Source organism: Chiloscyllium plagiosum, unplaced genomic scaffold (assembly GCF_004010195.1).
Source record: "Chiloscyllium plagiosum isolate BGI_BamShark_2017 unplaced genomic scaffold, ASM401019v2 scaf_15524, whole genome shotgun sequence".
Taxonomy (NCBI): domain Eukaryota; kingdom Metazoa; phylum Chordata; class Chondrichthyes; order Orectolobiformes; family Hemiscylliidae; genus Chiloscyllium; species Chiloscyllium plagiosum.
In genome coordinates, this window is record NW_025214241.1 from 1 (window position 1) to 12045 (window position 12045).

At 43.7% G+C, this 12045-nt stretch overlaps 1 protein-coding gene across 1 annotated transcript in view; it reads left to right on the forward strand.

Moving 5' to 3' along the window:
• Positions 1 to 2365: 2365 nt before the first annotated feature.
• Positions 2366 to 12045, forward strand: part of LOC122547843 (immunoglobulin gamma-1 heavy chain-like) — a gene marked incomplete at its 3' end in the record, with an annotated part of 30047 nt that continues 20367 nt past the window's right edge. Inside the window, exons 1-3 of the mRNA XM_043686417.1 lie at positions 2366 to 2463; positions 2586 to 2900; positions 4084 to 4146. Of these exons, the coding sequence (XP_043542352.1) occupies positions 2412 to 2463; positions 2586 to 2900; positions 4084 to 4146 (430 nt within the window). The remainder of the gene's footprint in view (positions 2464 to 2585; positions 2901 to 4083; positions 4147 to 12045) is intronic.

Below are 12045 nucleotides of genomic sequence, written 5' to 3' on the forward strand. Positions count from 1 at the left end.
CGGGCATTGGATAGGCATATGGAGGATAGTGGGCTAGTGTAGGTTAGGTGGGCTTGGATCGGCGCAACATCGAGGGCCGAAGGGCCTGTACTGCGCTGTATTCTTCTATGTTCTATGTTCACCTTGCTTATTTGATCATTGCTTATTTTATCATTATCACATATTTTTCATTATAACCCAAATCTGCCAAAAGATTTCCTTTTAGACTCAGTGTCAGCAATTCCCTCAGTTCACTCTGCTGCTCCAATCCTAATCATAGTTTCTGACACTAAGCTGCATTAATCTCTCCAACACAACTTCACTGCTCATTATAATATCCCCAAGTTCCCCATTTTCACCCAGACCTTTGATCCTTTCCTCCATCTGGAATGGTTTTTTGGGGTCTTCTTTCGTGCCTCTGTCAATTCCTCATTCCCCGTTGGGATTTCCTCTGTTTCTGTCTCTGAGGGACCCATGTTTACTCTCATTAATTTCTTCCTTCTTCCATCCTTCACAAGCTTTTACAATCTCATTCTATGTCTGTCCCTTATTTATTCTATCAGTTTACTTTTTCTTTATCAGTGATTCGGTGACCTTTCCGTGAATTCTAATAGCCACCCAATCTTCAGATTTACTATTCTCCTTGCTATTATAATAAATTCCTATGTCCTCACATCACTGGCTCAGTCACCAGAGACAATATTTATCCGTTCCTCCTGAAACCTCTCATCAGCTCTTAGGTTAGATTTTAACCTACCCTATTTCAGCAGCTTGTACTTAAATAGCACCTTCGAGATTGACAAAACGTTCTAAGGCACTGCATGGGAGGGATATAAAATGTAATTTGACCCCAGGCATCAGTTGAGAGATATCAGATAGATGACCAAAGGGTTGGTCAAACACTTGTGTTTAAAGAGAATCTTAGAGGAGGAAGGGGTGGAGAGGTGGAAGGAGATTCCAAGTCCAAACATTTCCTACTTCATCATAACTGAAGTCCCTCATTTCTGGTCACCCTCCTTTGATCCCTGCCTGTGATAGTCACCATTTCCCCAGGGTGCAGTGCCTTGAGCTGTATTTCCTACATCATTGACCTGCCTGTCTGACTGAGCAGCTGTCAGGTTCCAAACTCCCGATTGCCTCTACTAGTGTCTGTGTTCTGTTCCTGAAAGCTCAGCATCAACAGATCTGCCTCTCACAAACTGTCAGAAATCAAAAAGGGATTATTTTAATGGCATGGGCTGGAGGGTCTTTCCCATTGCCCAGAAATGTATCACTTTATTGTCTAGATCCGAGGAAAGACAATTTGTGATTATTGTTCTTTATTTTACTACCTGGTCATGGAATGTGGGCATCATCAGCTGGACTATTGTTCATAAGAAAAATGCCCTTGAAAAAGTGGGGCGATCGTCTTTTTGAACTGCTGCAGTCCTTAGGGTGCAGTTGAAACTATTAGGGAGAGACTTCCAGCATTTTAACTCAGTGATGATGCAGGAACAGTGATGTCATTCCAACTCAGGATGGTGTGTGAGTTATCGGGGGAACTTGCAGGTGATGGTGATCCCATACACAAGCTGCCCCTGTCCTTCCATGGGTTTAGAAGGGGCTGTTGAATGAGCCTGGATGAATTGATGCAGTTGATCTTGTGATTGATATACACTGCTGCCATTGTGGATGTGTTGAATATTAATGGTGGTGGATAGGTGCCAAACAACCCAGCTGCTTTGTCCTGGATGGTGCCAAGCTTCATAAGGGAGTTATCTGAACACAAACTGGTGTCTCTCAGTCCTTTCTCTCTCAGGGAGATACCAGGACACTGGTATCTCTCAGACTCTTCTCTTTCAGGGAGATATCGGTACACTAACTGGTGCCTCTCAGTCCCCTCTCTCTCTCTCTCAGGGAGATATCTGTACACTAACTGGTGCCTCTCAGTCCCCTCTCTCTCTCTCAGGGAGATACCTGGACACTGACTGGTGTCTCTTAGTCACCCCCACCCCCTCTCAGGGAAATATCTGCAGCTGACCATTGTCCCTCAGTTCCCCCTCCCTCTCTCTCAGGGAGATATCTGTACACAGACTGGTCTCTCTTAGTTCCCCCTCTCTCTCAGGGAGGTGTCTGTGCACTGACTGGTGTCTCTCACAGTTTGTTGTTCACAAGCTCTTTAATTTTGAAATAATGAACCAGGACAGAGTGTAACAGAATCTTTAACCTGATTATTGCTGTGGATCTGTTGCCTGTTGGAGAGAATTGAAATCTCTGCTGGAGGCGGGGACAGGAAGCTCTGTTTCTGGTTTCAGTGGGTGGAGCTGCTAGGGAAGTTGGTGAACCCTCACTCACTTCACTCCCCTATTTAAACAGCACTGACTCCAGCTCCAGACAAAGGTGCCCTGAAGCAGCCGGATCTCTGGAGTGTCTGACTCTGTCTCTGCTTCCACATGACGATGGGGATTACTCCTTATCTCTGTGTCCTCCTGCTCTGTCTGACAGGTGAGAGTTCCCAGGGCTTTCTCCCCACACAGTGAGGCTGCTTCTTCCCAGATTCTGGGACTCTCTGTTTATCTGACCGGCTTATTAAAGTGAGCTCTCTTCTGTTTCTCTGTTATTCACAGGTGTCCGCTCTCAGATCGTGCTGACACAGCCTGAGTCAGTTGTGAAAAAGCCGGGGGAGTCTGTCAGACTGACCTGTACAGTGAGTGGGTTTAGCCTGGATGACTACTGGATGCACTGGGTGAGACAGGTCCCTGGGAAAGGGCTGCAATGGTTACTTAATTACAAGCAAGGTCGCACCAGTAGCTACGCGCCTGGAATTCAAGGCAGATTCGTCCCTTCAAGAGGCTCCACCACAGTCGCCTACCTCGACATCAGCCAGTTGAGAGTGGATGACACTGCCATGTATTACTGTGCAAGAGACACACTGAGAGCAAGTGGGGCTGGCCTGGTACAAAAACTCACTGAGAGAATCGACAGTCAGGGGAATCAGTGAAAAGGGAGGAACTATCACACACCACCCCTCAGCTACCAGCACAGCTTCATTCCCATCCTGACTGTGTTGGGATCTGCTGGTCCTGGGAATGGGGAAATGGGATTATTCACTGCTGATTCCTGGCACTGGCGACATGATGGGAAAAGGAGTTCGGGACATGAACAAAGATCTCTCTGGACTGAAACAGGGGAGAGGGCAGTCCCTGGGCAGGGAGAATCAGAGCAGCATTGCTCACTTGGAGCAGTGTCAGTGCGATCGGGTTAAATGTGAAGTGACTGGACTCAGTGTCAGGCAAAGGGGAGGAGGTTCATGTACGGCTCCCTATCACAGTGTCTATATACTGGGGTGGCACAGTGAGAGGGATGGGGGTCTCCCCATTCAAAAACCTGCCACTGGAAACCTATTTAAACTGCTCTCTCCGGGTGCTATCACTGGCTTTACTTCCTGAGCTGTGGATATAAATCAGATCCAATTCAATAATCTGGGTGTGGGAACAACTTTCTGTGAAGATATCATTTGAAAGATGCAAAGAGCAGTGAGGAACAGAGAGAGGATGATGGAGAAAGAAAACTCCTTGTGGATTCCCCCAGCTTCCCATCCAGTCCTGGAAACCCCGGCATTGACTCCTGGAGCGTGGGAGACACCCGGATACAGACTGGGGAGTTGTTTGGGACATTTGATTTCGGGCTGGATCCTGTAGCTGTGGTTTCTGAGCCCGGCTGAAACACTGTGATGGATATACTACCACAGCAGCATAAAGCCTGACACAAACTGCCCCACTCCTAATGACAGTGTGTATCCATGGATTTCACATTCCTGTTTCCCAGAGTGAAATATCTAAACACTGACTGGGATTGTCAGGGAAAATGTCGATTCCTGGGAGAAAAGAAGAGAAAAAGGAGGCGATTCTTTTTATGGATAACTTGCAGGAGCTGGTGTACCACAGACAGGAAAACTGTAAAAAACCCTCATTTATAGATACATTTGGGACAAGATCAGGATGGAATTTCAAATGAAAATACAGGAAGTTGCTGCTCCAGGTTAAAACACAGTTTATGTTTAATTCCCTGGGGATTATTATATATTGAGCTCAGGGTCAGTTATTGTATTGGGTGAATGAAGAGACAGAGCACAGTGGTATTATCTTGACTACTGGGGGAGCGGGACCTTCCTGGAAGTGACTTCAGGTAAGACAAACTTCCCAATTCTACTATTTTCTACAATTTATTGTATTTAATGTGTGTTTAGTGAATTTGATAATTCAGTAAAATCAGTGAGATATTTTGGACAATTACATGATTCCATCCCAGAGAGGTGAATTTCTGCAGAGTCAAGAATATACCCAGTAACTGGAGCTGAAACCCGAGACTAGATTTATTCTCAATAGTTAACATTGAACCTCAGAAAACCTAATGAAGGTTCTGGGATCTGTTTAACATGCTCAGCTTGATCCAGATTACATTATTCAGGATACTTGCTGTATTGGGGTAGGTTCAATGATTTTCAACGGTTGGATATTTGGAGCCAGGTTGGGATTTTGTTATAATCGGAGTTAAAAGACAGGATCCAATTCTGTTGTGATGTAAAATTGGTGTTACAGTCTTTTACATTTTTGTTTTTTTATAGTTCATACCTTGTTGAACAGTTTTAAAAGTGTTAAGTTCCAGATTTCACTTGATAATTTTGCAGAGAGAAATGATTTGGACAGAGTGAGATACAGGGATGAGTGTTTATTAAAAATACCTCATCCCAACAAATTTGCAGCATATTCCAGTGAGTTGTCCAGACAGACAGCAAACAGGCTGTGAGTGTGGAATGAAGTTGTGTCTGATTGAGACAGGATTTAGGGTGTGCTTTGACATGAATGGTTTAATTATCTGTGAGATTTTAAGTCCTCTCTCACTCTGAAATCTCTAACTGGACCCATGCTGAACGGTTGAGAACAGAAGAGTTTCTGCTTGGTTGAAATCGTTCTTGGGCAATAATAGCATGGAATTGATTATTTTTAAATTCATGGATATCATATTTTTCTCTTCACTGTTGCGAAGTTTACAATCATTGGATTAAAACATTTGACAAGGAAACTTCACCCTAATATATAAACTGGACAGTGATTAAATCTCACCGTGAGTCTAAGTCCAAAGGGCAGGAATATGGTTTCTTATTACAGTGTCAGTGGAACAAGGTTATTGATATTCAGCCAGTTCTGACCACTGCTCCTTTTAGTGGAGACGGTCCCTCAGATGGAAGTGAGGCTTATGGGAAAGGAAAGGGATGATCCTTTTTCAGGGACAGGTTTATATCTACTCGAGATCAAGGAGCTTGAATTGATATTTCACAACTTTCCTGCCGGGCAAGAGTTTTGTGAAGGAAACTGATTCTATCATTATTCCTGAGCACTATGATATTCTCCTGTGTGATTTTTACAATGAGTTTTCTTTGTTCTTTTAAAATGAATTTATTTTAATAACATTGTTAACTAAATTAACAGTAAGGACAATGATGATTTCAACATGTCCCCCTGAGGACATTTACCTAGAAAGATGAATTTTACAAAAAGCACACATTAAAGTTTCATTGCACCTCCTCTATCTCCCTGGATTCACTGGGAGAGAAATTCCTCCCGGGGAGTGAGACAAAACGGGCAGTTTCCGACTTGCCACTCCTCCTGCCCAGCACCTGATCCTGAATTTCAGGGACTGACCTGGAATTGAATACCAGACACTGTGTGGAACAGGCAGGCGATCTGAATACCCCAGTTTTCCCTCACCTTCCCGGAAGGAATTTCTTGGCTGCAGTGTAGACCGTATGTGGGAACATCCCTGATCACAAACACTGAGTGAGGGGGCAGTTTAACTGGAGTGAAACACTGCAGTCTGTGTGATTCCCATTCTTCCTCCCCAGGAAAATACAAAACGCTGGAAAAATATTTCTTGTATTTGGGTAGCTTTAGGTGTGTTTCTGCAGTTGTCGTTGTTCAACCTCTTGTCTGAATTTACTCACTGGGTGCGCTCTACCTCCTTTCTCATCTTTATTTTTGTATTCCACTACCTTTCCTTCCTTTGTTGTCAGTTCCTTCCCTTTCCTTTGGTCTCTATTTCTCTTCTTCTCCCGCTTTCACTCCGTGACCTTTACCTTTCTCCTCTCTCTCTCTCTCTGTGACCTACAATGCCAATAGAACAGTTCCCCCCCCCCCATCCCCCATCAATGGGGTTAAAGCTGGAACATTCTGGAAAGATGTTGAAAGGATCAGTTCAGTGTGAGGGGGTGAGGTCTGCAGTAGGATGTTGATGCTGGACTGTAATATACTGGATGAGGCCCAGTACACTGTATGGTGTGAGATCCCGTCAGCATTGAACAGACATTTCAAATCTCTCAGCATTCATTATTGAGGATCTTGGAGCTTTTAATCTGATTGGCTCAGTGGTGGGGAAAAGCTGTTTAAAATTCTCAATGACACTGAGAAAGTGGATGGAGGATATAAGGGTAAAAGGGAATAAATTAAAAACAAACCTATCACTGACACAGTCCAGTCAGTCTGATGGTGGAGCTGAGGAAATTTTTAGAGTTAGTAATTCAGGATAAAATTTAAAGCAACCTCATTTACTCAGGTATTCCTGTGATCTGTTATATTCTGGCTGAAAGGACAGAAGAATCAGATTCTATTGTAAAGATCAACATCAGATTAATATTGAAAGGAAAACATTTGACAGTGGGGGTAATAAATTAGACTTGGGGGAATATACAAGTCTGGATGGAGAAACGGTGACTAGACAGAAGCAGAGAGTTGGAATGAATGGATCATTCTCAGGAAGGTGGGCTGTAACTGGTGGGGTACTACAAGGGTCAATGCTAGTTCCACAAATGCTCAATTGAAAGGAAAACATTTGACAGCCCTCTGGGACAGTAACAGGGGGGTGGATCGAATGGTTTGTTCCACCAAAGAGCCACCATACACTGATACACGCAGCATAGACAGAGAGGTGCCAGTGGATGTGACATCTGGATTTTCAGAAAACCTTTGACAGCATTTCGGAAAGGCAAATCAGGGCAGGACTTATGCACTTAATGGTAAGGTCCTGGGGAGAGTTGCTGAACAAAGAGAGCTTGGGGCACAGGTTCATAGTTTGTTGAAAGTGGAGCTGCAGATATAGATAGGATAGTGAAGAAGGTGTTTGGTATGCTTTTCATTATTGGTGAAAACATCGAGTATAGAAGCTGAGAGGTCATGTTGCGGCTGTACAGGACTTTGGTCAGGCCATTTGTGGAATATTGTGTGCAGTTGTGGTCTCCGCATATCGGAAGATTGTTGTGAAACTTGCAAGAGTTCAAAAAAGATTTACAAGGATGTTGCCAGGGTTGGAGGATTTGAGCTATAGGGAAAGGCTGAATAGGCTGGGGCTGTTTTCCCCGGAGGATCAGAGACTAGATTAGTTTAGGATATCTGGTCAGCATGAATGAGTTGGACCGAAGGGTCTGTCTCCGTGCTGTACATCTCTATGACTCTAAGTCCCAACAGTGGGGGTAATAAATTAGACTTGGGGGAACATACAAGTCTGGATGGAGAATCGGTGATTAGACTGAAGCAGAGAGTTGGAATGAATGGATCATTCTCAGGAAGGTGGGCTGTAACTGGTGGGGTACTACAAAGGTCAATGCTAGTTCCACAAATGCTCACAATCCATATAAATGACATGGATGTGGGGATCAATGTGAATATTTACAAATTTTCTGATGACATCAAACTGACTGGGAACATGATTTGTGAGGAGGGTGCAAACAGGCTTCAGGAAGATTTGGACTGGCTCTGTGAATGGGCTAGAATTGAGCTTATGGAGCATAATATAAAGAAGTCTGAAGTTATTCACTTTGACAGGAAGAATCAGAAAGTCTGATTTGGAAGTGCGAGTGTCCAAAGGGATCCGGGTGATCTTGTTCATGAGTCACTCAAACCTAGCAGGTGGGTGCCACAATTACTGAAGAAAGCAAACAGGATGTTGGTATTAATTACATGGGGATACGAGTACACAAGGAAAGGTGCCTTACTGCAGTTGTATAGGGCCTTGGTGAGACCACACCCAGAACATTGTGTACAGTTTTGGTCTCCTTATCCAAGAACAGATATACTTGCTGTACAGGCAGTGCAATGGTTGTTTACCAGACTAATCCCTGGCAGGGTTGTTTAATGAAGAGGGATTGAGGAAACTGTAGAAACTGTGTCTGTATTATTTGGAGTTTTGAAGAATGAGAGATGATCTGACTGAATATACAAAATTCTTACAGGGGCTGATGTGAACAAGATATTTCCCTTGGCTGCCGATTAGAGCTGGGAGAACCAAAACTCTTAGGATGAGAGGCAGGCCATTTCCAATTGAGATGAGGAGGAACTACCTCTTTCAGAGGATGGTGAATCTTTTGGAACTCTCTACCCAGAGGGCTGTGGAAGTACAATCATTGATCAGGTTCAAGACAGAAATCAGTCTGGATTTGGAGACTGATGACATTACGGGAAATGGAGATAAAACAGGAGAATGGAATTGAGGGGATGGTCAGCCATGATCTAGAATGGCAGGTCAGGTTGAGAGGCTCAGTGGCCCACTCCTGTTCCTAAGTTCCTGTGTGTGACTGACACACAATGAAAGGATTGACAGGCCACCGGGTGTCTTCTCTCTTGGATGGAGAAGACTGAGGGGTGACTAAATCAAGATCGTTAATGTTCTGAAAGGTTTTGATTAAATGGAGTAGAAGGCGAATGTTTCACCTTGAGGGGAAGATCTAAGACAGAGTAGACCATTCAGCCCATTGATTCAATGAGATCATGACTGATCTGATCATCCTCCACTCCATTTTCCTGCCTTTTTCCACAATCCTAGATCCCCTTCGTGATTAAAAATCTGTCTATGCCAATATTGAATATACGTAATGACAGACCCTCAACAGTCCGTTGCAGGAAAACATTTCACAGATTCACTACCTTCTTGGCGGCATTGTGGCTCAGGGGTTAGCACTGCAGCCTCAGAGTGCCAGGGACCCGGGTTCGATTTCATTCTTGGGCAACTGTCTGTGTGGAGTTTGCACACTCTCCCCATGTCTGCTTGGGTTTCCTCCATGTGCTCCGGTTTCCTTCCACAATCCAAAGATTTGCAGGTCAGGTGGATTGGCAAATTGCCCATAGTATTGGGTGCATAGTAAGAGGGAAATGAGTCTGGGTGGGTTACTCTTCGGACGGTCGCTGTGCACTTGTTGGGTCAAATGGCCTGTTTCTACACTGTAGGGAATCTAATCTATGAGACGAAATTTCTCCTCATCACTGTCTTAAACAGCATCACTAGAGGCCATCAGTATAAGACTGTTCCCAAGGAATCCAATTGGAACCTCTTTAGTCAAAGAGTGGTGAGAATGTGAAATTGTTAAAGGATGGAGTCATTGAAGTGAAGAGTGGAGATGGATTTCAAGGGAAGCTAGACAAGGCCGTGAGGAGTAAAGGAATGGATGGTTATGATGGTTTAGATGAGGAAATATGACAGAACTGATTAGCATCCCATTCAACCCCCTCAACATCTGCTCCCTCTACCATCAATGCTTAGTGACAGCAGTGTGTACTATCTACTGCAACAACTCACTAAGGTTCCTTCAACAGCACCTTCCAAACCCACAACCACCACCATCTAGAAGGACAACAGCAGCAAATACTTTGGAACATCTCCACCTACATGTTCCCTTCCAATCCACACAGCATCTTGACCTGGAGCTATATTATTGGATCTTTACTGTCACTGGCCTCAAATGCTGCAACACCTTTTTGAACATGCGTGGGTGTCCATATACTAAATGGTCAGCAGGGGTTCAAGAAACATCTCACCATCATGTTCTCCGGGGCAATTAGGGAGAGGTAGTTAATGCTGCCTCAGACAGTGACCCCTCACTCCAGGAATGAATACAATAAAAGGAGGCTTGAGTGGACTAGAAATACCAGCATGGACCGGTTGGTCTGAATGGACACATCCTGTGCTGCATATTCTGTCTAGCTATCAAAGCTCCTTTATTATATTAGCCAGTACTCATTGTCATGTGTTCAAAGTAGGTGCGAAGGAAATAACTTGTATTTATATAGCAACTTCCATGAATTCAGGACATACATGTGCAGCTTATAGCTTTTGAGTAGATTTGAAGTGCTGTCAGTTTTGGGAAGCAGTGAATACGTCATTAAACCAGGACCCCAAGACCAATAAGAAACTGACCAGTTTATAATGATGATGGTTGGGTATAAATACTGAACGACATTTGAGGAGTCAGTTTAATGTCTGATCTAAAAGACCAGCCCCTCCAACAGTGTAGCACTCCCTCAGTAATATCAACCTAGATTTGGTGTTCCAAGAATCAGCTTAAACCCCCAACCTTCAGGTTTAAAGTGAGACTGTGACCACTGAGCCACTGCTGAGTGAACAGCTATTGTCTGCTTTACACCAGGGCCAAAAGGGAACATTAACCAACTCAACTCCTCCAAAGAAAATAACCCGAGGCTGCTTAATCTACCCCCCACCCCACCCCCACCACTCCCCACTTCATTTCCTAAAACTCTGAACCATCCTGGATCTGTTGCACCTTAAGCTGTCATAGACCAGAGAGTCCTTTGCCTCTGGCTGAGTCAGGATTACCCACAGACCTGACATGAGGTTTCACTGAGGATACACTGAGGGTGCATTTGGTCTTGGTTGTAGAACACATCAGGTTACAGTGAATCATCTGTGTGTTTTACAGCTGCTCAGATTTTCAATCCCATTGAGTACAGTCGGAAAGAGGCCAGGGCAGATTGTAACCTGGGCGGAGATTCACTCTCACCAGAATCACTCAAGGCCAGGTTCACCCCGAATACCATTTGATAAATTCCAGCTCTCTGCAGCCAATACAGTTACGCTCATCATTCTCCTCATTACTGCTGTACTTTAGCACAATGCTGACAGTCTCAGGAATTTATCAAAGTTATCCCCAGATCCATCTCCTGACCACCACTTCCCAACACTGTTTGATCCACTGATCCATCATGAACTAGACTTACTGCCCACTGGTTGCAGGATGTGAAAGACTGTCACCTGGAAACGATATTGACTGATATGGTCCTGTCACCCACACTGAAAATGCTCAGCAGCTCCCTCAGCATCTGTGGAGGGAGAAATAGAATTAATACTCTATTAAGTGTTTTTACTCTGATTTCTAATACCTACAGCTGATTGATTTTGTTTCACTATTTTCTGAAAAAAGACGACCTGTTACAACTAGCCAGTGATGCCCTCATCCCGTGAATGAATAAGAAAACCTTCATTCCTTTTTATAATTCACAGCTTTCGGGTGTTTCTTTTGGAAAACAGTTTGGGAGAGAACCAATGTGCTATCTGTGATGCAATATGTGGTGAGTGTAGTGTGCTTGGGAGGACCATATCGCTTTGGACCTTGATGCTATCTTCCAGGATGGGAGCAGGTCACCTCAATTGTTCTTGGTCTTTTGTTACGGACTAGGATGTTCAACAATCCAAAGCCTTTCATGTCAATGATAAATAGCAAGATTTTGGAAGATCAGTAACTGAATATCCCTTTCATCAGCCAAGTTAAACCTGGAAACACATCAATAGATACCGTGTGTTTCCAGTCTGTCAATCCAGGACCATATTAAATGGTTCTGTCCTGTGAAACTTTCCTCTCGACACGGATTGGTTTGTAGCTGTTTTATAGAATCTGTTTCACCAGTGGTTAGAAGTACATTTTGAATTTATAGCTTTGGTCCTGTCAGATTTAGCCTCAGTAATTTTGATGCAATATTGTACAGACACAACTTTCCTCTTCTGCCCTCAGTTCTCTCTCTGTAAATCACATACACTTTATGACCACTGTAACTTTCTTGGCAAACTGTCTAAATTGTGAAAAGGATATTTAACAATTTAGCTGTAAATGTTGACTGCTTTGTTTAATCATATCTTGTATTTGAAAACAAGGTTTCAACAATTTATTTATATCTTGCAAAGTAAATACATGATTATTCCACTAATCATTTGACAGCAAATATTGGGTTCCCTTTTCTTCACAGTTTT